The 25,442-nt window shown below is 54.2% G+C and overlaps 3 protein-coding genes across 3 annotated transcripts; all 3 read left to right on the forward strand.

Moving 5' to 3' along the window:
- Positions 1-1,044: 1,044 nt before the first annotated feature.
- LOC130018895 (mucosal pentraxin-like) lies at positions 1,045-2,276 on the forward strand. Its single transcript, XM_056109574.1, has 2 exons — positions 1,045-1,123; positions 1,681-2,276. The coding sequence occupies exons 1-2, from the start codon at positions 1,045-1,047 to the stop codon at positions 2,274-2,276; spliced, it is 675 nt and encodes a 224-aa protein (XP_055965549.1).
- A 7,658-nt stretch (positions 2,277-9,934) lies between these two features.
- LOC130018896 (mucosal pentraxin-like) lies at positions 9,935-11,643 on the forward strand. The gene is made up of 3 exons (XM_056109576.1): positions 9,935-10,081; positions 10,499-10,586; positions 11,048-11,643. The coding sequence occupies exons 1-3, from the start codon at positions 9,935-9,937 to the stop codon at positions 11,641-11,643; spliced, it is 831 nt and encodes a 276-aa protein (XP_055965551.1).
- A 970-nt stretch (positions 11,644-12,613) lies between these two features.
- Positions 12,614-16,234, forward strand: LOC130018897 (high affinity immunoglobulin epsilon receptor subunit alpha-like). Its single transcript, XM_056109577.1, has 4 exons — positions 12,614-12,656; positions 13,513-13,782; positions 14,865-15,122; positions 16,044-16,234. The coding sequence occupies exons 1-4, from the start codon at positions 12,614-12,616 to the stop codon at positions 16,232-16,234; spliced, it is 762 nt and encodes a 253-aa protein (XP_055965552.1).
- Positions 16,235-25,442: the final 9,208 nt, after the last annotated feature.

Below are 25,442 nucleotides of genomic sequence, written 5' to 3' on the forward strand. Positions count from 1 at the left end.
GAAATTGTCTGCCATCGAGGCAGGGTGAAGACTGGAATGTGGGTGGTGGAGAATGGGCACTGGTGGAGGGATGGGTGTTCCATCATTGCATGGCTGAATCTCAAACGTGAAAGCTTTGTAACACTATCTCACGGTGATAGAATTGAAGGGGGACAAGTAGTGTGGAGCTCATGCCCAATTCAATCAGCTCAATCAATGGCTGAACAAATAGCAGGACTCCTACATGATTTAAATAAATATATAAGTAAATAAATAAATGAAATAAAGTGTTCAGCAATGTCCCAGCTGCTCTGAAAAGCGACTTCTGGCACAGAGCGTTTGGAGCAAGAAGCGACACCCGTTCTCAGCAGGCGAAAGAAGCTGTCACTCCGGGAACTGAGCTCTGAACACTGGAAGATCGAGTGCCTCCAGTCTCTGCAGGACGGGGCCGGAGGCTGATCAATCGCCAATCGCCGTGATCTAATGGATCCTACTGATGTCGTGTGGAGGACCTGTGGGTGACTCGCTCCGTGGGTGCACAGAGGCTGCAGCTGAGCCCGGGTTTTCTGGACGAAGCCTCGTTAGTGGTTTACCAAGTTACTGGACCTTGTCAAAGCACCAGTCTTTGACTTTATAGATATGTATTCCTTCTTTCCCATTGTATTGATAGCTCCTCTAATTGGTATTTCCTTCCGTCCCCTTAGACTGGGTGGTTTGTTCTCCCCCTTCTCCCACCCCCGTTTCCTGCGGTGGACGTTCCTAAGCTGACATCAGGATTTCTCATGCCTTTTTATCCCCTTCTGCCTCTGACCATGGCTTCTGTTGCTGCGTCCCTCAGACGTGGATAAGTCGTTTTTATTTCTCAAATCAGGGTGTGATCTGAACTCAGAGTGGCGTCAGAGACCGCAGACCCAGAGCAAACACTCCTGCCTCGAGGGCACTTCTGGTCCTGTTAATGTTCACCCTCTCCGGCTCTGCCAGCTGTGCCCGGGGGTGATATAAGCAGCCCCGGGCAGCCACGGCCACACTGGCCACAGCAACGCTGTTCCTCTGCGGCTGACCAGGATGGAGCAGGCCACCATGGAGAGGCTGCTGCTGACCACCCTGCTGCTGCCCCTGCTGTCCGTGGACTCGGCGACTTCAAGTGGGTGCTGAGGTGGGGAGGGGCGGCGCTGGGTTCTGCTGCTGCTGCTGCTGGGGTCGGTGGGACCCCACAAGCCCCCGCTCGCCTCTGACTGAGCAGCTAACACGGCAACTGTGACTGTCCCTCACCCCCGCTGGGTCAGGGCCAGGAGCACTCACCTTCCCGGGGAGCACAAACTCTCCTGGGGAGCACTCGCCCTCCTAGGGAGCACCCTCGAGTCATAACAAGGAACACTCACCCTCCGAGGGAGCACTCTCTCAAGCTAAGACCAGGAACACTCACCCTCGTGGGGAGCACTCACACTCTGGGGGAGCACTCTCTCGATTCAGCCACTCAGGACTGGGAGCACTCACCCTCCTAGGGAAGACCTCCCCCCAAGATTTTATACGCAGATTCTTTTCTCATGGCCCTCAGAGGACTCCCCCATAATCAGCGATTCCAGGGTTAGATGAGCCCCTCAGGATCAGAGTCCAGGCAGTGTGCAGGAAGGAGAGAGGGTGTGGGGTGCAGGCCAGGGCTCGGGGGCGCTACAGGGCACCTCTGCTCGTCTCCTGCAGACCTGGAGGGGCAGTCGCTCCTCTTCCCCCGGGAGTCGGCCACCGACTACGTGTTGCTGACGCCACAACAGCAGAAGCCGCTGCACAACTTCACGCTCTGCATGAAGGCCTTCTCCGACCTCCCGCGTGGCTACAGCCTCTTCTCTTACGCAACCAGATCCCATAGCAACGCGCTGCTGCTGCACGTGAATAGGCCGGGCGAGTTCTCCCTGTCCATCGGCGACTCCGAGATCGTCTTCAGGACCACCCAGTCCTGGCTGGGCGCCTTCCACGTGTGTGTCAGCTGGGAATCCTCCACGGGCATCGCCACCCTCTGGGTGGACGGGAGGCCCCAGGGGAGGAAAGGCGTTAGCAAAGGCTATGTCCTGGAAGGGGAGGCCAGTATCATCCTGGGGCAGGACCAGGACTCATTCGGGGGCGGCTTCAATGCAAAACAGTCCCTGGTGGGGGAGGTGTGGGATGTGCACCTTTGGGACAGGATTATTCCCATGAAGCGCACTGGGCCCAGCTTGCAAAACGGCAACCTTCTCGACTGGCACTCGCTCACCTTCCAGTCCTTCGGCGACGTGGTGATCAAGCCCAAGCTTTGGCTTTAGACCCCAACCACCCCACCCCCCTCTTCCAAATTAAACGCATCTGCCTACCTGCTTTCTGTGTCTGCCAACCAAGGTGCTTTGAAAAGGTGGAGGATACGGGGGCCTGAGGAACAGGCCAGCAGGGAGGGCACTTGCCCTGCAGGTGGTGACCAGGGTTCAATTCTCAGCATCCCTTTTGGCCTCCAGAGCACTGGCAGGAGGAATTCCTGAGCGCAGAGGCAGGAGTAAACCCTGAGCACAAAATCACAGCAGGGAGGGCATTTGCCTTACATGCGGCCGACCCGGGTCTGATTCCCAGCTTCCTGTATGGTCCCCTGCACGCCGCCAGTTGTACCTCTTGAGGGAAGAGACAGAAGTAAACCCTGTGTATCGCCAGGTGTGACCCAAAAAGGAAAAAAAAAAGGTCTGTAGTCAGGGATGGGCTTCGGCAGGAATGAGACAAGGCGAAGGAATCTCGGAAGCGGAATCTCACTCACACCGGTGCCCCCAGCTCTGCTCAGCTCCTCCTGCGGGTGGGGGGAGGACCCACAGAGAGGAGAGAGCACGGCTGAGCAGGGCCAGAGACAGAGACTTTTGGCCTCAGACGCCTTGAGGGCTGCCGGGGGGTTGGGCTGCTGAGGTCCTGCTGACTGTGGAGCAATCATGCTTCTAATGTTTGTTCAAATAAATACTTCTTGGTGGAGAATGATGAGGACTTTCCCCTCTTATTTCCACTCTGGCCTCATCAGGGAAGAAATAAAACATTTCTTTTCCTTCCTCATTAACACCAACATCCGCTGCTCCTTCTCCCGTCACCCCAGCACAAGATGAAGCAGCACTGCACTTCCCGCCAAGCCCTGCCAGGCTGAGGAGAAGTGACCAGCCAGGATGACTGGACGTCTGCCAGTGGTGGCCATCAGGGGCTTTGAGGGGCAGCGGGACGGCACCAGTGCTGGGGTGCTGACTCCCCAGGACAGCGGGCAGGGCTGGCGCCTGGGATGCTCACGGTCTCCTACACGGTGCCCAAGCAGCGAGTGGGGTCCCCGTCTGGGTCTCAGCCCTGTGGTCCTCGTGGCAAGGGGCTCGGTCACGGGCACGGTCTCCCCTCTCTGGTCTCAGGAAAGAACAGCCACAGGAGTCACCAGGCCTGACTCTGAGTCACAGACAGCTGATTAGTTCGTTTACAATGTAAACATTCTGTGGTGCAGCACGTAGCAGGTATTTTTATACACAAAATGCACAGCTGCCCACAGGCACTGGGGGTGAGGCCTGTTGCAGGGGACCCTGTGGAAGCCGGGGGCGTTCCCTGGAAGAAGCTTCTAGCAGGGAATAGGCAAGACCTGAGGTGTCTCCAGAAGCCTCTAGGTACTGTTTTGTTTTATTTTGTCTTTTGCTTTTTGGGTCACACACAGTGATGCTCAGGGCAACTCCTGGCTCTGCACTCAGGAATTACACCTGGCAGTGCTCGGGGGACCACATGGGATCCCAGGGAATGAACCAGGGTAGGCCTAGTGGAAGACAATGCCCTCCCCATTATCCTATCTCTCCAGCCCCATCTGTTTTCTCTTTTTCTTTTATTATTATTATTATTACTTTTGCTGTTTGGGCCATATCCGGTGATGCTCAGGGATTCCTTCTGGCTCTGTACTCAGGAATTACTCCTAGTGGTGCTCAGAAAACCATACAGATGCTGAGGATCGAAACCAGGTGGGCTGCGTGCAAGGCAATCGTCCTACCCACTGTACGATCGCTCTGGCCTGCTTCTGAATTCTTGACAAGACCATGGTTCCAGGACCCTCTGTCTGCGCAGACACTGGATCCCGAGGACCTGGACCATACACACACACACACACACACACACACACACACACACACCAGTCACAGTGCCCCCTCACCCACCTTGTAAGGGCCAAACTGATGCCATCACAAGCAAAAGTGAGAAAAATCAGATAGACCTCAGTTTCGGTTTCCCAGCAATGAAACTATGTGTAACCAGCCAACTTGAGCCCACCTGGAAAGTTCCTGGGCCCAGGAAGGAGGCTGAATCAATCAAAATGCCCCAGAAATTGTCTTTTGTTAACCATAAAGAATTAGCATAGGACTGGAGCAATAGCACAGCTGGTAGGGCGTTTGCCTTGCACGCAGCCAACCCAGGTTCGATTCCCAGCATCCCATAGGGTCCCCCAAGCACCGCCAGGAGTCATTCCTGAGTGTGCATAAGCCAGGAGTAACCCCTGTGCAATGCCTGATGTGACCCCCCCCCCCAAAAAATAAAGAACTACTAGCTGATGGAACCATAAACTGTTACTAGAAACTACTGTTTAACTGTTGCCTCATCACTGTTACCAAGGTGCTTTCTTAACTTTGAAACTTTGAAACGTATATGAACCGCAAGAGATCTCTCCATGGGTGAGACCGTAGACCCCAGTTAACTGGAATCAAACTCCTTTTGCGTTTGCATTGACTTGTGTGTGCCTCTGTCCCTCTTATGTGTATAGCCTCGTCCATCTTGTGTGGGCCTCTGTCCGTCTCTTTACTCCAGATCCGAAAATCTCCCTCACAGAACGCAAAGGTCCAGCTCCTTCCTGGGGACCCCTCCTGTGTCCCACCCAGAGCCCCACGTTTTGCCTTCATTCAGATGTGACTCAGTGAAGGTGTCAGGATGCCCCCGGCCAGGAAAGGATACAGGAAGCAGCTACCTGGTCCTCGGACGTAGTGGACACAGAGGCAGCCCTGGGGAGTACAGTGTGGGGCCTGATTATTCTGTGGGTTCAACACCATCCATAGTGTGGACCCACACGCATCTCACTCCCCAGAAGAACAAAAATATTTACGATGGAAGGACCCAGGCAGGGCAGGCAGGAGCTCAAAGCGCCCAGCGCAGGCCTTGGTTCCAGTTCCAACTCCGATTGGTCCGCTAAACACCGCCTGGCATGACTCAAAACTGACAATGAAGGAAATAAGCTGCAATCACCTTTCAAACACATTGCTCAGAGACACGCGGGCCAGCCAGCATGTTTTATTTTTTTTTATGTAGGAGTATTGCTATTTATTCATCCATTGATTAGGCTGATTGAATTGGGCATGAACTCCACCTTATTTTTTTATTCCTTTTTTATAAATTTATTTATTGTATAACTGGGAGAGTTACAAAGCTTTTGGGTTTAAGTCTCGGTCATGCAATGAAACACCCGTCCCTTCCCCAGTGCCCATTTTACACTACCAAAGACCCCAGGATACCTCCCACCCCACACCCTCCCCCTACCTGTGGGGCAGATGATTTCCACATGACTCTCTCTCTCTACTTTGATTACATTCAATATTTTGACACCAGACCCACCATTATAATTTGGAATTCTACCCCATCACTCAGGGCGTTCGCCTTACAAGCGGCCAACATGGCCGACCCGAGTTCGATTCCTCCGCCCCTCTTGGAGAGCCCGGCAAGCTACCGAGAGTATTCGATATGCCAAACACAGTAACAACAAAGTCTCCAATGGAGACGTTACTGGGCCCGCTCGAGCAAATTGACGATCAACGGGAGGGCCTTTACCTTTACCTACCCCATCACTCAGATCTGCTGAAAAGGCAAGAGTAGACTATTTGTTTTCTTTTGATGATCATAAATAACATATGATGTCATGCGGCCGCAGTGGTGGCCATGTAGTTTTGGGATTCAGAAATTTTAGCAATTAAACCCAGAAGGATTTCTGCCAAAACCTGCTATGTTCTGAGATTTGTTCCTGAGTCTCTTGGATCATGGCTGTTAAGCAGGTTTATCAGGAGCCAAGAGAAGCCTTCTGTGGGCTGCAACTCAGGAATCTCGTTAAGGAGTGGAGGAAAAGGCTCCCCATGCAGTGTGGCCCCATCCCATGTGGCCCCATCCCGTGTGGTCTCCCCATCCCATGTGACCCCGTGTGTGTCATCACTGTGGGCCCAAACCTGATCATCCTATGGCCTCTGGAGGATGGCGGCCACCGAGCTGCCAGAGGGAACAGGCCAAGGCACGAAACCTCCCACCTAGGGTGACCCGGCGCCGGTCACCGACTGCAGGGACTGGATGCATTTCTGCCAAAAGCCACTGGTTCCCGGGATTTGTTTCTGAGTCTCTGGGATCATGGCCATTAAGCAGCTTGATCAGGGGCCAGAGAGGCCGTCTGTGGGTGGCTACTCAGGGCCTCGTTGGGGTGGGGAGGAAAGGGTCAGCTCCACTCCCCTCCCATGAGACCCCTCATGTCTCATCTCTGCAGGCCCAAACCTGACTGTCAATGGCCCCTGGAAGTCGGCAGCCACTGAGCTGCCAAGGGGGAGCAGGTGAAGGGATAAAACCCTTTCCCTTCTGACGTGGTCCGGTGCCATTCCATCTCTGCCAAAAACCACTGGGTTCCGAGATTTGTCTCTGAGTCTCTGGGATCATGGCTGTTAAGCAGTTTGATCAAGAACCAGAGAGACCTTGCCGCCAATTATATAGCTGAGCCAGAGGTCGTTTGTGGGTGTGTCTCCCACATACCTAAATTTTGGCTGTTAACTTTCTTGGTAAACTTTGTCCCAAGTTTTTGGGTTCTGGCCAAAGGCACAGCAGCAATTTTGGTGTATCTGGAAGTCTGAAGGTGCCATCGGGCTGCTGATGCACTCGCCTCACAGGTACAGATTGATCTGCTGGCGGCACCACACCCCCTCAGCAGGAATGTTTTAAAAGTGTACAGTGCCTACACCAAATGGAATCCCAGTGACCAAGAGCTTCCACAAGAAAGCCCCCCACCCCGAGGTATGGGGCTTCTAGGACCCGGGCTGGCCTTCCCAGGAAACCCACCTGTGGGAAGCTGACCAAGGGCCTACGTGCCTATGCTATGTATGGTTATCTTGGCCTACGTGACCCTGAATAAGCGGGTCCTGACTTGCGCAAATCTGATGCTCTGTCTGCTCTGACTGCAGCCTATGCATTTCTTGAGCTATGTATGGTTATCTAAAAGAAAACATTTGTCACAGCTAGCCCAAGAATAAGAAGTAACTGACACTGACTAACCAAGCATATAAAACATGTAGACTTTGTAACTCTCCTAACCATATATGATATGACCTAGTGATGTAATTGCCTTCTGTGAAGTAAGCATAGTTTTCTGCGTCACAAGGTATATAATACCCCTGCTGCCCTGAATAAAGTGCTGTCCTGTCCTGTCTGTCCTGTCTGCTGTCCTGTCTGCTCTGTCCTGTCCCTTTTTCTCTCTGCTTCTAAACTGCATTATGTCTCTTGTGTCTTGTGTTCATTCGGTTGGTCTCTCCTTGCACCTATGGACCTTAGGGCCACCTCAGCGGGGTGGAGGAGTGGTCTGGCGGGGACCCCCTGCACCCACCTGTCCAGCTGACGGGCTGTCATGCCCACAATTTCCCTCCATGTGCCATCTGAGGGCACCAACAGCCCCGGCCCAGAGATTCCCTGTTGAATCCCAAAATGGATTAGTGCCATACAGAGATGCCTCTAGAACCATTTACAGTCTAGAAATGTATATTTACAATCGCGACCGTGCGTGCTCTCGTGATCTTCAAAGTGAGCAATGGAAAATAAATGATCTAGCGTCTGCCCTGGCAGGTAGGCTTGAGTGGTAGTGGGAAATTTCGAGCAAAACCTAATGGCCAAAACGAGAGGGAAATTATCTGCCATCGAGGCCGGGTGAGGACTGGGATGTGGGTGGTGGAGAATGTGCACTGGTGGATGGATGGGTGTTCCATCATTGTATGGTTGAATCTCAAACGTGAAAACTTTGTAACGCTATCTCACGGTGATATAATTTTTTTAAATTTTTATTAGTCCTCATGAAGGTACCGGCAGAGGAACAAAGGCATGTGGGTCCCGGGGCTAAGATCTCCAAGCCTGCTCTGATCGGGGCTGAGCATCCTCCACCTAGATTCTTCATCTTCCAGTAGACAGGGGTCACACCAACCACCTGACCCCCTGGCACCGTGTAATCCCATCAACGGCCAAGACCCAGAGACTATAAAACCCAGCTCCCGGAAGCACGCAGCCGCATTTGTGGCCACACAACATCTCATTATCTCATTCTTACTTTGGACAACCTGGCAGGCTACCAAATGTAACCTGCCCACAAGGCAGAGTCTGGCAAACTCCCCGTGACGTACCCAATATGCCAAATACCAGTAACAATGCTGGGTTTCATTCTCCTAACCCTGAAAGAGCCTTGAATATGGCAGCTTTTAAAATCTCAGGGCTAGGACGAAGGAGACGTTACTGGGGCCTGCTCGAGGCAATCGATGAACAACAGGATGTTTGTGATCAAGATCATGATTTATTAGTGAAACACCATGAGGTAACAGTTGTAGACTTACAAATTTTTGTGCTTGGGTTTCAGTTATACAATGATCGAGTACCCATAAGTAATGTGGAGCTCATCCCCAATTCAATCAGCTTAATCAATGGCTGAACAAATAGCAGTACTCCTACATTATATAAATAAATAAATAAATAAATAAATAAATAAATAAAAGTGTTCAGCAATGTCCCAGGTGCTCTGAAAAGCAACTTCGGGCACAGAGCGCCCTGAGCAAGAAGTGAAGCCAAGGAAGCTGTCGATCCGGGAACTGAGCTCCGAACACTGGAAGGTCTCTGAGAGCAGGACCGGAGGCTGATCAATCGCCAATCTCCATGATCTAATTGATCCTATTGATGTCGTGTGGAGGACCTGTGGGTGACTCGCTCCGTGGGTGCACAGAGGCTGCAGCTGAGCCTGTGGCTTTCTGGACGAAGCCTCTATATCGGCTTATCAAGTTTATGGATCTTGTCAGAGCACCAGTCCTTGACTTTAGAGATATTTATTTCCGCTTTTCCGTCATATTTCATAGCTCCTTTAATTGGCATTTCCTTCTGTCTGCTTACACTGGATACTTTGCTCTCCTCCTTCTCCCACCCCCGTTTCCTGACGTGGACGTTCTAAGAGCAGGCATCAGACGTTCTCGTGCGTTTTTATCCCCTTCTGCCTCTGATCATGGCTTCTGTTCCTGCGTCCCTCAAACATGGATAAGTTGGTCTTTTTTTTTTTTTTTTTGCCTTTGGGTCACACTCGGCGTTGCACAGTGGTTACTCCTGGATTTTACACTCAGGAATCTTCTCCTAGCGGTGCTCGGGGGACCCTATGGGATGCTGGGAATCGAACCAGGGAGAGCCGTGTGCAAGGCAAACGCCCTACCCACTGTGCTATAGCTCCAGCCCAAGATAAGTAGTTTTTGTCTCTGAATTCAAGGCGAGGGGAGAAGCTGCAGCTCTCGGGGGCGTTGCTGGCCTCCCAGGGCCCCGTGGGTGGACAGACTGACCCTTCTCTTCTTTTTGCAGGCAGTGGACAGTGTAGCAGCAGGTGACTCTCCAGCCCGGCAGTGCTTCTGCCCCTGTGTCCCTCCCGCACCCTTGGCCCAGGACAGTGGCCGGCTCTTGTCCTCGTCCCCCCACACACAAGCATCTCGTACCCTCCATCCCTCCATCCTCCACGTCTGCTGGACGTAAAGCGACTCTGCATGCAAGTCCTCACCCGTTCTTTCACTTCTGTCCTGAGGACGGTGCTGGCCCAGCCCAGGTGACCAGAAGTCTCAGCCGCTGTGGCATGGATCAGGAAGTCCCCTCGCCTGCCTCTGGGGTCCTTCCCCCAGGACAATCCCTGTCACTCGCCACCATGAACCGTGACAGTGTAGACCTGGGCCACCCCACCCTCTCCTGCACCTTCCTCCCTCTCCTGGGCAAGCTTGGAAACCCCTGGGTGCTAAGCAGGGCCCGGCCGGATGCCCAGACACCGCCCATGGCCATGCCCAACATCCCCTGGGTCTCCTGCTCAGCGCCTGACACCTCTTGTGGCAGCAGTGCCTTGAGGACCCGAAGACTGGCTGCTGGCCTGCTTCCCTCCCAAAGCCTGTGTTGCCCCAGACCCCCGGACCAGGGGACTGCTCACACACACACTCCCCTGCAAGACCCCCGTCCCATCACCGGTGACACCACTCTCCCCTGGTGGCTTCCGTCGGCAGGGGGACCGCAGCACCCCTCCCCTCGTCCTGGGGGGTCGCCTGGCAGACGAAGAGTGGCATCAGAGACCCAGCTCCGGAGCAAACACTCCTGCCTCGAGGGCACTTCTGGTCCTGTTAATGTTCACCCTGCCCAGCTCTGCCAGTTGTGCCCGGGGACGATATAAGCAGCCCTGGGCAGCCACGGCCACACTGGCCACGGCGACGCTGTCCCTCTGCAGCTGACCAGGACGGAGCAGGCCACCATGGAGAGGCTGCTGCTGACCACCCTGCTGCTGCCCCTGCTGGCAGTGGACTCGGCGACTTCAAGTGGGTGCTGAGGTGGGGAGGGGCAGCGCTGGGTTCTGCTGCTGCTGCTGCTGCTGCTGCTGGGGGCGGTGGGACCCCTCAAGCCCTCGCTCACCTCTGACTGAGCAGCTAACACGGGAACTGCCATTGTGCCTGACCCCTGCTGGGTCAGGGCCAGGAGCACTCACCCTCCCGGGGAGCACTCACCCTCTGCAGGAGCACTCACCCTCCTTGTGAGCACTCTCTGGAGTAAGCCAAGTCAGGATTGAGAGCACTCACCCTCCTAGGGAAGACTTTCCCCCAGGGACTTCATATGCAGCTTCTTCTCTCATGGCTCTCAGAGGACGCCCCCGTGCTCAGCGATTCCAGGCTTAGATGAGCCCCTCAGGACCAGAGTCCAGGCAGTGTGCAGGGAGGAGAGGGTGTGGGGTGCAGGCCAGGGCTCGGGGGCGCTACATGGCACCTCTGCTCGTCTCCTGCAGACCTGGAGGGGCAGTCGCTCCTCTTCCCCTGGGAGTCGGCCACCGACTACGTGTTGCTGACGCCACAACAGCAGAAGCCGCTGCACAACTTCACGCTCTGCATGAAGGCCTTCTCCGACCTCACGCGTGGCTACAGCCTCCTCTCTTACGCAACCAGATCCCATAGCAACGCGCTGCTGCTGCACGTGAATAGGCCGGGCGAGTTCTCCCTGTCCATCGGCGACTCCGAGATCGTCTTCAGGACCCCCCAGTCCTGGCAGGGCCCCTCCCACGTTTGTGTCTCCTGGGAATCTGCCACTGGCATTGCCACCCTCTGGATGAACGGGTGGATCCTGGGGAGGAAAGGCGTTAACAAAGGCTATGTCCTGGAAGGGGAGGCCAGTATCATCCTGGGGCAGGACCAGGACTCATTCGGGGGCGGCTTCGAAGCGAAACAGTCCCTGGTGGGGGAGGTGTGGGATGTGCGCCTCTGGGACAGGGTTATGAACATAACAGACGTGTTGTTTACCCACGAAAACAGCAACCTTCTCGACTGGCACTCGCTCACCTTCCGGTCCTTCGGCGACGTGGTGATCAAGCCCAAGCTTTGGCTTTAGACCCCACCCCACCCCAGCCCCCTCTTCCAAATTAAACGCATCTGCCTACCTGCTTTCTGTGTCTGCTAACTTGGCACCCACGGTGCTTTCAAAAGGTGAAGGGCAGGGGACTGGGGAACAGGAGAGCAGGGAGGGCACTTGTCCTGCACGCGGCTGACCGGGTTCGATTCCCAGCATCCCATATGTTTCCATGAGCACCGCCAGAGGGAATTCCTGAGTGCAGAGCCAGGAACAACCCCTGAGCACCGCTAGGTGTGACCCCGAAAAAAAATAAATAAATAGAAATTGAAAACTCAAAAAGGAGGAAGGATGAACATATGGGAGTCTCAGGCTCAATCCTGGCCCGGCTTGGTCTGGGGTCCTTCTGCAAGAGCACTGAGCCAGCAGCAATGCTGAGCACTGGTAAGTGTCGCCCTAAAGCCAGAAGCCAGCAAGGGTCATGCAGCCGCAGGGGCGGGAAGCTCGCTGGCCCTCGTGACATCTCGTGTCGTGGCTGAGGCTTCATCATCCCACAGCCTGTTCCTGGAAGAGCACCCCAGCCTAGACTCCCCCCACCAAGCTGATCCTCTCGGGAGCAGAGGCTGGACCGCTCCAGTCAGAGGTCCCCCAAAAGTACCACCCAGCGGTCGGGGGGCCTGACTCCCAGCCATCGCAGCACAGCCCTGAAGCAAGTCCCAGGATGGAGGAGGGGACAGGGCACCACCTCTGCCCCTCCTCTCGTAGGCTCCACACAAGCTGCCTGCAAAGGGGCTGCCCCCACAGAAAGAGTCAGCTCCTGGTGTGCATGAGGCCAGGAGGGGCCCTGGAGAGATCAGGGGGTTGGCCTAGGGGGACAGGTCCCCAAGAGGCTCCGCCCTTATCAGAGGCTCAGGCTTGATCCCCCAGATAAAGGCTGAGCTTCCTCCTTTCTGCGCCTCGTTGCCTTCGGCGTGGACGTGGGGGGCAGTGGCTCGAGGCAGCAGCTCCGGCCATGGACACACACAATCTGCTCATCCCGGCACTGCTGCTCCTCTGTGAGTTTTGGGCACCCTTCCCCCGAGAGCTCGGGGCTGAGAGGGATGTTCAGGGGTGACTTTGCCAGGCACGTGGGAGTGTGGGGACCAGATCCTGGAGGACTGTGCTCAAGGCAGGGAGGGGCAGTGAGGGGAGAGACTGAAGCTCCCAGGGATGTTGCCTGCCTCCCAGGGCCCGGCAGGTGGACACACTGACCCTCTCTTCATTTTGCAGGCGTGGGAAGCATGGCAGCAGGTGACTCTCCAGACCAGCAGTGTGTCTGCCCTTATGTCCCCCCTGCCTCAGTGGCCCAGGCCAGTGGCCTGCTCCTGTCCTCGTCCCCCCACACACAAGCGTCTTGCACCCTCCATTCCTCCATCCGCCACATCTGCTGAACATGGAGCATCTCTGTCTGCGAGTTCTCACCCTTCCCTGTCACTTTTGTCCCGTGGATGGTGCTGGCCCAGCCCGGGTGACTGGAGGTCTCAGCCACTGTGACCTGGACCGGGCTGTCCCCTCGCCCGCCTCTGGGGTCCCTCCCCCCAGGACAAACCCGTCACTCACCACCATGAGCCGTGACAGTGTAGAGCTGGGCCACCCCACCCTCTCCTGCACCTTCCTCCCTCTCCTGGGCGAGCTTGGCAACCCCTGGGTGCTGAGCAGGGGACGGCCGGGAGCCCAGACACCACCCATAGCCATTCCCACTCGTCCCCCGGTTCTCACGCTCAGCTCCCTGACCGCCTCTGTGGCAGCTCCTGGCTATGGCAAGGTCCTGCCACCTTCTCTCTGGGGGCGTGTCCCTGGCCAGGGCAGTGCACGCCAGGGAACGTGGACAAAGTTTCTCACTCTGCATTGTCTGTTTCTCTCCATGATCAGATCGACTTCAAGTTACCCTGAAACCGAGCGTCTCCCTGAGCCCCCAGTGGAGCAGAATATTCCGGGGCGAGAACGTGATCCTCACCTGTCAACACGAGAACGGTTCCCTGATGGCCGGCACCACCAACTGGACACACAACAGCCACCCACTGAATGAAAGCACGTCCAGTCTGAACATCACGAGTGCCAGAGAGCTGGACAGTGGCGAGTACAGGTGTCAGGGTGAGGACTCAGAGCCCAGTGACCCCGTGCGCCTGGGAGTCTTCAGCGGTGAGTCTGGGCTCGGACCCACAAAGCGTCCACGGGCAGCCGGCTATCCCCATGTGCTCCGGGAGGCAAAGACTCCGCCCTACCTGCTGCCAGCCTCCACCCACCTATCTGCAGGTTTCCCGCCCCTTCTTCTATGCATGCGTGCAGAGGGCACTTCTGATACGACCCTCGTGTCTCTTTCGAGCTGGAGATGCCAGACATGGGTGCAGGCACATGACTTGCATGAGTCTGACCCGAGTTGGAAACATGGTCTGCTCCCAGCACCACTGAGTGTGGACCCAAGCCAAAACACGAAAAATGTTACAGTCACTGTCACTTTTCTCCCATTGTTCATCAATTTGCTCGAGCGGGCCCAGTAACATTGTGAGACTTGTTGTTACTCTGTTTGGATATCAAATACGTCATGGCTTTGCCAAGCGGGGGAGATACTAATAATATATATCCATATATATTTATATATATATATATATATATATATATATCTTTGGAGTCATACCCACCAGTGTACAGGAGTTACTCCTGGTTCATGCACTCGGGAATTACTCCTGGCAGTGCTCAGAGGACACTATGGGATGCCGGGAATCGAACCCAGGTCAAACGCGTGCAAGGTAAACATCCTACCTGCTGTGCTATTGCTCCAGCCCACTAATAATATTTTTTGAAAATCAGACTCCCGCTCAAAAGCATAGGCAAAGGGACTCGGCTTTTTCTGTGGTAGCTACATCATGTCTTTTTTGACCCTGAAAAAAGCCTTGGGAAGGCTCGAGCAAGTTTCCTGTTTTTAATCCCAGTGAGAAGGAACTTCACCCACGCACACACTCTGACCTACTAATTCTAGAGCAACGCAGAGTCAATTCTAGACACAGCCCCCTGATGCCAGCTTGTGCTTCTCCCCAAGGCAGGGGGGGTCTCTCCTGGACATGCTGGGCTGGAAGCTCAGGCACCACTGGCCCAGTGACCTCCTCAGGGAGGGAGGGTTTCAACGCAGAGAAGACGGGCCTCAGTTTCCTTCTTTCTGGTTCAGCCTGGTGACATGGCTCTCTGCCTCCCTCTATCTCTCTGTCGGCCTTGGGGACCCGCAGACTGGCTGCTGCTCCAGGCTACCGCCGAGGACCTGACGGAGGGCGACCCACTCATCCTGCAGTACCACAACTGGAAGAACTGGAGAGTGGACAAGGTCACCTTCTATAAGGACAACGTGTCCCTCAAGTACTGGTACGAGAACCACAACATCTCCTTGGACAGAATCACCCTGAATGACAATGGCAGCTACCACTGCGTGGGTTGGGTCTGCAAGGTGGAGAAGGTGTCAGAGCCGGTGCTCATTCTCGTGCACATGGGTAAGTGTGCAGTGGGCTGGGCCCCGGGGCCCAGCGGGCACAGCAGGAGAGAGACAAAGCCTCCAGCACCTCCTCCAGTCAGTGTGCCCCAGACTCAGTCCTGAGTCACTGCGGGCATCTAGTGCTGGGCCTGAGGGCCGGAGGGCTGGACAGTGGGGGTCTGGGAGTCAGGTTGAGCCCAAAGGCTGGATGAAGAGGTCTGGGTGTCCAGGCTGGGCCCAAGGGCTGGACAGTGGGAGTCTGGGCTGGAGAGTTGGACAGTGGGGGTCCGAGCATCCAGGCTGGGTGCTAGAGCTGGACAGTGGGGGTCTGGGCGTCCAGGCTGCTTTCAGAGTACTGGGTTCATTGGTGGGGTCTGGGTGTCAACTCTCTTCAGCCCAGTGGGAATTACATCAGGAGGGCTGGTGTCTGTACGGCTCTGCCACATTGTCTGTGATGGAACATTCTGGAATCATCGCAAAGTTCAGCACCGGCCATCTGGTCATGGTGGGCGCCAGGCTGTTGCAAAAGGCTGCAGGTCAAAATGACATCTGCCATCCACAGAAGCCAAGGCCACAGCAGGCCAGGGCCATGAGGGGAGCAGGTCAGTGAGAGGCGAGCCCTGCTGGTCTGGACCAGGATGCAGAGGGACGGCCAATGGCCTAGGTGGTCTTGCTCCTTGAGCTGTGCCACCCCAAGGGGAGACGGCACTGAGCTCATGGAGCGGGTGCCTCTGTCCCCTCCCACCCCGCAGCCTCTGACACCAGCTGGACAGGGCCACGTGGACCTTTGGGACATTCTATGAGGATCAGCACAAGGAGCCCACAAGCGTGGACTGTGCTCTCAGTGTTTCGGCCCCCAAGCCCGGGGCCCTGGAGGGATTAGGGGGTCCGGGCCAACACAGCCCCTCACACTGGCTCCTTCTCATTCTCCGACCTGCAGCTCCCCATAGCATGCTGCCCTGGCTGCGGCTATTGGTCCCCGCCCTGCTGCTGATCATGTTTGCCGTGGACTCAGTCCTGTTCGTCCTCACCCGGCAGGATCTCGCGATGCTGCAGAGAACACTGAGAGGAAGGAAGGGCAGAACCACGAGCTTGTACTCACAGCCCAGGACAGAGCCTGGCAACCGCTGATGCCTCCCGGCTCAGCCAAGGTCCCTGCTGACTCGTGCCAGGTGCTCGGGGACCTGGTTTTTGCTCAGACCACCAGAGGCATCTGCTCGGCATGTGGTCCCTGGGCTCAGCGGCCAGTAAATGTCATAAAGGGAGGAAATCCGGGGTCACAGGTACTGGGAAATGTGTCCTGATGGAGGGACGGGTGTTGGAAACCCTTAGAATGGAAACTCAACCATGAGCAGCTTTGTAAGGGTCTATCTCACAGTGGTTCAATTTTACAAAAATGAAATTAAGAAAATTAAGAAAAAAATAAATAAAATTAAGAAAAAAAAAACATTGGAGCTAGAATGAAAGCACAGCGGGTAGGGAGTTTGCATTGCATGTGGCCTACCCAGGTGTGATCCCCAGCATCCCATAGGGTACCCCAGGCACCGCCAGGAGTAATTCCTGACTGCATGAGCCAAGAGTAACCCCTGTGCATCGCCGGGTGTGACTCAAAAAAAGCAAAACAAAAAGCAAACAAACAATAAATAGAAAAATAAATACATGTCACTGAGCGACACAAGATGTGAAGACTCCTTCACCAGCCATGGGGGAGACGGGGAATCTGAGTACCACTGCCCACTGGTGAGGGGTTGTGTAGGAGGCACGCGGATTGTGGCTGGCTGCAAGCTCACAGGCGTCTTCCGGGATCTGAGATTCTACCCGAGGAGGCCTGAGAGGAAATCTCAGAAGAGGAGGCTGGAGACGCAGTGGCTCCGTCAAAAATCCTTTATTTAAAGCCAGCTCCCAGACGGCACCCCAAAGCCGGCATGTAACCCACACCCCGAGGCTCCTCACTTCGGCCTGAGGGGGGACGGCCCGCTCCTCCCGCAGGAAGGGGGCGCTGCTCTGGCTGCTCACCCCACCCCCCACACAGGCCTGAAAGGGGCTCTGTCCGCAGGGTGCACCCCTGCCCACAGCCCCCAGGTGGGCGTGCGCACCTGCCACTCCATCTGTGCCGGGGGTCTGCACAGTTCCACAGACTGAGAGGTTCCCAGGCGGCTCCCCAGGGCCACCCTGTTCTGATTCAGCTCTTGGTGAGAAAACGGGATAATGACCACTGCTTTTGCCTCTTGTGCCCATAGCTCTGATGCCAGCAAACAAGGCGTCTGGGTGGGCACAGAGAAGCTCAGCTCAGGGGGACCTTGGGGTGAGTCAGCCCAGCCGAGTCAGCTGTTTCAGAGCTGCGAGAGCCGAGGTGATGAGGATCCACATCAGGTCAGGGGTGGTAGTGGTGGGGATGGTATGGGTAGGGGTGTCTGGGAAGGGTGGCAGGGACGGGGATGGGAGACGCAGGGCCGGTAGGAATTGGGGTAGTTTGAACAGGAATAGGAGGGACAGGGGTGGTGCAGGGTGGTCTCAGCAGCGCATGCTGGGTCTAGTCCCTGAACCATGTGGCCCTGGGGCTCTGCACTGCTCCCTGCAGTCTGGTGAGGCCCCAGCCAGGGGTCTGCAGCCCTGTAAGCAGCTGAGCAAAGGCTGGGTGGTCAGTCAGACTGCGGCTTCCGGCCGGTGACCATCCTTGACCTCCTTGTTCCGCAGGCTGTACACCACGGGGTTCAGCAGTGGCGTGATGACCGTGTAGGTCATCGACACCAGGGGCGTGCACGAGCCCCCCACCCTGGAGGCAGGAAGATAGCGGCTGGGGAGGGGGTTGGGGGCCGGGAACGTCAGGGGACAGTTACCCGGTCATGGATCCGGAGCACACGAGCTGGCTCTACCCCACGCCTCGGTCACTGGCCCAGCTCCCGGATCCAGGAGGCGAGACTCTGAGAACACATGGGACACTCGGACCCTTTCCCTGACCACCACCTCCCCAGCACGCCTGCCTGCACCCCAGGGCTCTGCCCCACTCCGGGAGGTCTCTCTGCTGTGTCCCCTAGAACCCCTCAACCTTGCGCCAGCCCAGGAAGTAAAGCCGGGAAAAGTTCTGTGAGCACAACCCACTGAGTCACCACCCCAGGGAGACGAGGCAAGCTTTAGGGGAGCTCAGGATCACTCTGCCAGGGCATGGACCCTCAGACTAGGCAGGGACAGGGGGTTGTTTGTGTTTTGTTTTTTACGATTTGGTGTTATTGTCACTTTGGGTCACCCCAGGCAATGTACAGGGCTGACTGCTGGCACTGCTTCTCCAGCTTTAAAATGTTTTATTTTAAAAAACATGCTTTCAAACAGAAATGGATAATTTTCTCAAAAAAAAAAAGAAAGAAAGTACAGACAGTGATTTTTGTCCTACTTCATTTTGGCAGACTAGTTCGACCCTGAGATTTTATCAGTCTCTCTTTCCTCATCCTTCTTTTTTTATCTATTTTTTTATTTTTGAAAAAAATTATTTATTTATTGAATCACTCTGGGAAAAGTTACAATGTTTTCAGGTTTAAGTCTCGGTCATGAAATCATCAAACACATTTCCCTTCACCAGTACTTATTTTTCACCACCAAGAACCCCAATATACCGCCCCTCCCAACACTCCCAATGCCTGTGACGCAGATGAATTCTAGTCAACACTCTAGCTACTTTGATTAGATTCACTGTTTCGACAAAAGATGCACCACTATTATTTACAGTTTACACCCCAAAATCAGACCAACTGCAAAGGCATTGTGAAATAATTTGTTTTCTACAGCTGGTTACAAGAAGCAGATGATGTCATGTGGCCACTGTTGCGGCCGCGCAATTTTGCATTTCTGATATTTTACTTATTAAGCTTTGAAGCATTTCTGCTGACAGTCAGATAATTATAAAATCGGTCTCCGTGACTCTAGAGCCATAGCCATGCTGTGGAGCCACTCGGAGGGGGCAACTTGTGACCTCGGTAGGGCGTGAAAGATGAGCCGGGAACATCCCCCTTCCCATGAGGTTTCAGTCGCCCTGTCATGACAGGCTTGTACCTGGATTTCCAAAAAGCTCCAAAGCGGCTGCCTCATTGCTGTCCAGAAGGAAAAAGGCAGAAGGGAGAAACAACCATTCCCTTCCGGTCAGGCATGGTGGCATGGATCAACGCATGCCATTCACTTTTCTGCCGCAAGCTGCCGGGCTCTGCATTAAGTCCCTGTGGTTCTGGAGCCATGGCATGCCTGAGAGCCACTCGTAGGGGGCAACTCGTGACCTTGGTAAGTGTGAAGGATGAGCCGGGAACGCCCCCTTCCCACCTCATCCTTCTTAATGCTTCCGTATTGGTGGTTCTTTCAGAGTCAGGGGAATGAGACCCATTGTATTTACTGGTTTTGGCATATTGAATACACAACAGATAGCTTGCCATGCTCTGCCGTGTGGGCGGAAAACTCCCGGTAGCTTGCGAGACTCTCCGAGAGGGATTGAGGCTTTTAGAGTGGCCTCTAATTGTCCTTGCAGGTGTTCCCATGGTTCAAACCATATTTGAACCTCATCAAAATGGTGCGGTAATCTGGTATTAACTATTTTATGATGTGTTGTGTGGCTGCTTTGTGGCCACGTGGTCCAGAAAGCATCCTAGCGCGTGGAATTGACTGGGTAGTGGAGGTAGTGGAGGTCTGCTGGGCTGCTGGAAGCAGGCAGAGGGTCTCTGCTCCCGGGGTGAGCTGAGTCTGGTGTCCAAGGTCAGAGTGTTCCATTTTGCCGGCTCTGTGGGGCTTCACCCATGCATGAGTCTTGGCCTGAGGGTCCAGAAAGAGTCCTGGAGCGTGGCGTCAGCTGGATGCCACCAACATTTTTTTCAATCTTATTATTTTTCTTTTTTAAAATTGAATCACTGTGAGATAGACCCCAACAAAGCTGCTCATGTTTGGGTTTCAATCCTACGGGTTCTAACACCTGTCCCTCCACCAGGGCACATTTCCCAGCACCTGTGATCCCAGGTTTCCTCCCTGAATGACATTTACTGGCCGCTGAGCCCAGGGACAGTGATTTTAATGTCAAGATAGGACCGAGAAGATCAGCTGAAGAACTTCACATCGGAACCCATGGCCTAGAATGGAACGAACAGGGTGAGAGACTGTCTGAGTTCATCATGTCGACCAAGACCATCCATGGTAATTCACAGTTCCAGAAGGCTGAATCTAAACGTTGGACATGGGAGTCTCCCAGTGGACGATTCCACAACGAAATAGACCACATCAATTGACGGTTTTGCCTGACCGATGTCGCTGTTGTCCCAAAATTCCGAACAGGATCAGACCACCGTCTCCTTCGTGCAAAATTCTACTTCACAGAACGGGGAGAAAGGGCTGCAAAGTTTAAAAAGAGAACTCCCAGAATGACCACCAACTGGGAGCTCTTTAGCACTATTGCGGCAACATGGGAAGATGCCATTGTTGACAACATTGACGAGGAATACAATCGACTGGTTCAGCACCTCCATGATTGTGCGAGGAACGCCAAGAGAGAGATAGCCACAAAAAAACGCCTGTCTTCGAAAACTCTTGAGCTTATTCGTCAACGTGGTTTGGCACATGCCTCAGGCAACCGCAAGCTAACGTCCGAGCTCGCAAAGCAGTGCAGAGATGTGATGAAGGAAGACCTCAAAGAGAGAAGAGCAGAAGTGCTGGTAGATGCGGCAGAAGCCAGGAAAAGTATTCGTAATGCCCGCCTGTCCTTCACCAACTACAAGACCAAGATGACTGCCCTCCGATGTCCTGATGGATCTATCACATCCTCCAGAATGGCAATGGAGAAGATTATCCATGACTTCTACTCAAATCTCTTCGATAGCCATGTCCACTTGCTGACATACCAAATTTCACAGGATGGATATGTCGTTCCCAACATTCTCCCTTCCGAAATCCGACACGCCATTTCGTCAGTAAAGAAACAAACAGCACCCGGCCCAGACAAGGTCAGACCTGAACACCTGAAGAACCTGCCGTCAGTACTCATCAATACTCTGGCTCAGCTCTTCACACGCCACCTGTCTGAATGCAAGGCTTCGTCCCAATAGAAAACCAGCAGGACCGTACTACTGTTCAAGAAGGGAGACATCCATGACATTGGCAACTATCACCCAATCTGCCTATTGTCTGTCATCTACAAGTTGTTCACTCGAGTCATCCTAAATAGGATTGGCAGAACACTAGATGAAGGACAACCATGCGAGCAAGCCGGGTTCCGCAAAGGATTCAGCACCATTGACCATATCCACACGATTACTAAGCTCATTGAGGTTTCTCGGGAGTTCAAGATGCCGCTCTGTCTAACGTTCATTGATTTAAAGAAGGCCTTTGATTCTGTTGAGACAGAAGCGGTCATAGAAGCCCTAGCCAATCAGGGCATACAAACTCAATACATCAGGATCCTTCGTGAGCTCTATTGCGGATTCACTACCAAAATCTCATCATTCTACAAAGAAGTAATCATCCATATCAAGAGAGGGGTTCGGCAGGATGATACCATTTCACCAAAACTCTTCAGTGCCACCCTCGAGAACATCATGCGACGACTGGAATGGGAAAGCATGGGAGTGAAGATAGATGGTCGGCAACTACACCACCTCTGCTTTGCTGATGACATCATTCTAATAACACCAAACATCAGCCAAGCAGCACAAATGCTGAACGACTTTGACCGTGAATGTGGAAAGGTCGGACTACAGCTGAATCTTACGAAGACAATGTTTATGAGAAACAGCCTTGTTCCTGATGCTCCATTCGCTCTCAACGGAACCACCATCTCCGAATGCAACAGTTATATATACCTAGGTCGAGAAATCAACATGATGAATGACCTGGTACCTGAGTTGCGCAGGAGGAAGAGAGCGGCTTGGAATGCCTTCAAGAGCATTGAAGAAATAACTAAAAGGACAAAGAACCTCCAGCTACGAGCACATCTCTTTAATTCCACTGTTCTTCCTGCATTGACATATGCCTCAGAGACCTGGACCCTACGAAAACGGGATGAGAACGATATTCGGGTCTCTCAAAGAGGAATCAAAAGAACTATGCTTGGAATGTCACGATTCACTCAAATGAGAGATAGAATCCGGAGTTCTGATCTTCGTCAACGCTCAAGAATCAGGGACGTTGTCTCATTTGCCAAGACATCAAAAATCAGATGGGCTGGACATGTAATGAGGTTTACAGACAACCGCTGGACTAGAGCCATTACTGATTGGATTCCACGGGACATCAAAAGATCACGTGGACGCCCACCTATTAGATGGTCAGACTTCTTCATCAAGACACTAAATGATCGGTTTGAGGCTCTGCATGTTCCTAGAACGAACAGATACCATTGGGCTACACTGGCACGCAACCGGGATGAATGGAGATGTTACTGGCACCCGCTCGAATAAATCGATGAATAACGGGGATTAAGTGATTAAGTGATTGTTTTAATAACACCAAACATCAGCCAAGCGGCACAAATGCTGGCCGACTTTGACCATGAGTGTGGAAAGGTAGGACTACAGCTGAATCTTATGAAGACAATGTTTATGAGAAACAGCCTCGTTCCTGACGCCCCATTCGCTCTCAACGGAACGACCATCTCTGAATGCAACAGCTATGTGTACCTAGGTCGAGAAGTCAACATGACAAATGACCTGGCACCCGAGCTGCACAGGAGGAAGAGAGCGGCTTGGAACGCCTTCAAGAGGGTCAAAGAAATAGCTAAGAGGACGGAGAACCTACGGCTCCGGGCACATCTCTTTGATTCCACTGTTCTTCCTGCATTAACATATGCCTCAGAGACCTGGGCCCTACGCAAACAGGATGAGAACACTATTCAGGTCTCGCAAAGAAGAATTGAAAGAGCTATGCTTGGAATATCACGTTTCACTCAAATGAGAGAAAGAATCCGGAGTTCCGACCTCCGTTGACAATCAAGAATCAGGGACACTGTCTCGTATGCCACGGCATCAAAAGTCAGATGGGCTGGTCACGTAATGAGATTTAGAGACAACCGCTGGACTAGAGCTGTTACCGACTGGATTCCATGGGATGTCAAAAGACCGCGTGGCCGCCCACCTACCAGATGGTCAGACTTCTTCATCAAGATCATGAACGAACTGTTTGAGACTCTTCATGTTCCTAGAGCGAACAGACGCCATTGGGCTACACTAGCACGCGAGAGGGACAAATGGAGACATTACTGGCGTCTGCTCGAGCAAATCGACGATTAACGGGAAGTTAAGTGATTAAGTGAGCCCAGGGATCACATGCCAAGCAGACACTTCCCAGTGATCTGAGCAGACCCCAGGTCCCATAGCACCAAGCATGAGTCAGCAGGGACCTTGGATGAGCCACGGGACATCAGCGATTGGTGGGCACTGTCCTGGGCTGTGGGGCCGAGCTCGTGGTTCTGCCCTTCCTGCCTCTCCCTGTTCTCTGCAGCATCGCGAGATCCTGTCGGGTGAGGACGAACGGGGCTGAGTCCACGGCCAACAGGTCAGCAGCAGCAGCGTGGGGACTAGCAGCTGCAGCCAGGGTAGGGTGGCATGGGGAGCTGCCGGGCGGAGGGTGAAAAGGAACCAGTGTGAGAGGCTGTGTGGCTGGACCCCTGACCCTCCAGGCCCGGGTTCAGGGGACTGTGAACTCTGAGAGCACAGTCCAGGCTCGCGGGTTCCTTATGCTGCTCCTCAGAATATCCCAAAGGTCCCCGTGGCCCTGTCCAGCTGGTGCCAGAAGCTAGCAGGGTGGGAGGGGACCGAAGCACCCGCTCCCCAAGCTCAGTGGCATCTCCCCTTGGGGTGGCACAGCTCAAGGAACCAGACCACCTCTGCCACTGACCATCCCTCTGCGTCCTGGTTCAGACCAATAGGGCTATCCTCTCACTGACCTGCTCCCCCCCACCCCCCGCCATGGCCGTTGCTGCTGTGGCCATGATCGCTGTGAATGGCAGATGTCATTTTGACCAGCAGCCTTCTTGGATCAGCCTAGAGCCCACTGAGACCAGATGAATTTTGCGATGATTCCAGAATGTTCCAGCACAGACACTGCGGCAGAGCCGTGCAGACACCAGACCTCCAGCTACAATTCCCACGGGGCTGAAGAGAGTGGACTCCCAGACCCCACTACTGAACCCAGTACTCTGAAACCAGCTTGGACACCCAGACCCCCACTGTCCAACTCTCAGGCCCAGACTGGACACCCAGACCTCCGCTGTCCAACCCTTGGGCCCTGCTTGCCCAAGTGACTCAGGACTGAGGCTGAGGCACAGTTGACAGCTGCGGGTGCTGGGGGCTCTGTCTCCCTCTGCCTGCTGTGATGTGTCTAGAATGGACTCTGCGTTGCTCTAGAATTTGCAGGTCAGAGTTTGCATGTGGGGTGAAAGCTCTCTTCTCACTGGAGATAAAAACTTGAAAATTGCTCAAGCCTTCTGAATGCTTTGTTCAGTATCAAAAAAAATCTGGTGGGGCTGGAGTGATAGCACGGCTGGTAGGGTGTTTAGTTTGCACGCAACTAAGCTGGGTTCGATTCCCAGCATCCCATATGGTTCCCCAAGCACTGCCAGGAGTAATCCATGTGCATCATCAGGTGTGAGCTAAAAAAAAAATTTAAAAAAAAAGAATCAGGCATGTCCTTCAGAATTATGGCCTCGTGGAATCTGGAATGTGGGCTCTGGATATGTGGGTTCTGGGCTGTGGACTTTGGGGTTGTGGCCAGCACCGGACTGAGATTGGCAGGGAAACCACGGTTCTGCTTGGTGGTGGCTCATCACAACTGTGAGATTTATAGAAGAGCGTGAGACTGTTTGGTGTATCAGTGCTCGCTCTGCCTAATCTCTGGCACCGCAGGGCCAAGAATTAGGCCTACAAGTGGGTCTGGTCATGCTCGTCCTTGGGGGAGTGAATTAATCCACGTGTCTGTGCAGAGCGTGGTACCCTGCAGAGGGTGCAGGCCACGAATGCTCGTGTTTGTGAATCCTGGGATGTTGGGGACAGTGATGCCCGAGGCCTCGACAGAAGCTTGTGTCCCGTCAGAAATGGCCAGTGGACCACTGACACGGTGACCAGTGTGGATGGGTATTGCTCTGTGGCTCAGTCCACGGTGCCGAGGAAGCCCCAGCTAGATACAGAGCCCAGGGCTGGCCGATGGTCTACCTTGAGGGAGAGTCAGGTCTGGGGTCCTGCACTCTGGTGTGACCTGAGAGCCAAGGGGAGCGCGGCCGCCTGGACAAACTCTGAGGCCAACCCTGCACCCTCGGTTCCCCCACTCTGCTGCTGAGCATCCGCAGGGAACAGGGAGGCGTGCGGGTGGGTAACGAGGTCCC

Source organism: Sorex fumeus, unplaced genomic scaffold (assembly GCF_029834395.1).
Source record: "Sorex fumeus unplaced genomic scaffold, SorFum_2.1 ptg000316l, whole genome shotgun sequence".
In the NCBI taxonomy this organism is placed as follows: Eukaryota; Metazoa; Chordata; class Mammalia; order Eulipotyphla; family Soricidae; genus Sorex; species Sorex fumeus.

What these genes read in the sequence shown, in the direction of transcription:
- LOC130018895 (XM_056109574.1), top strand. Translation starts at nt 1,045, where the DNA reads ATGGAGCAGGCCACCATGGAGAGGCTGCTGCTGACCACCCTGCTGCTG. An exon ending in CGTGGACTCGGCGACTTCAA is followed by an intron (nt 1,124 to 1,680) that starts GTGGGTGCTGAG and finishes CGTCTCCTGCAG; the next exon opens with ACCTGGAGGGGCAGTCGCTC.
- LOC130018896 (XM_056109576.1), top strand. Translation starts at nt 9,935, where the DNA reads ATGAACCGTGACAGTGTAGACCTGGGCCACCCCACCCTCTCCTGCACC. An exon ending in CCATGCCCAACATCCCCTGG is followed by an intron (nt 10,082 to 10,498) that starts GTCTCCTGCTCA and finishes GTCCCTCTGCAG; the next exon opens with CTGACCAGGACGGAGCAGGC. An exon ending in AGTGGACTCGGCGACTTCAA is followed by an intron (nt 10,587 to 11,047) that starts GTGGGTGCTGAG and finishes CGTCTCCTGCAG; the next exon opens with ACCTGGAGGGGCAGTCGCTC.
- LOC130018897 (XM_056109577.1), top strand. Translation starts at nt 12,614, where the DNA reads ATGGACACACACAATCTGCTCATCCCGGCACTGCTGCTCCTCT. An exon ending in CCCGGCACTGCTGCTCCTCT is followed by an intron (nt 12,657 to 13,512) that starts GTGAGTTTTGGG and finishes CTCCATGATCAG; the next exon opens with ATCGACTTCAAGTTACCCTG. An exon ending in GCGCCTGGGAGTCTTCAGCG is followed by an intron (nt 13,783 to 14,864) that starts GTGAGTCTGGGC and finishes GGGGACCCGCAG; the next exon opens with ACTGGCTGCTGCTCCAGGCT.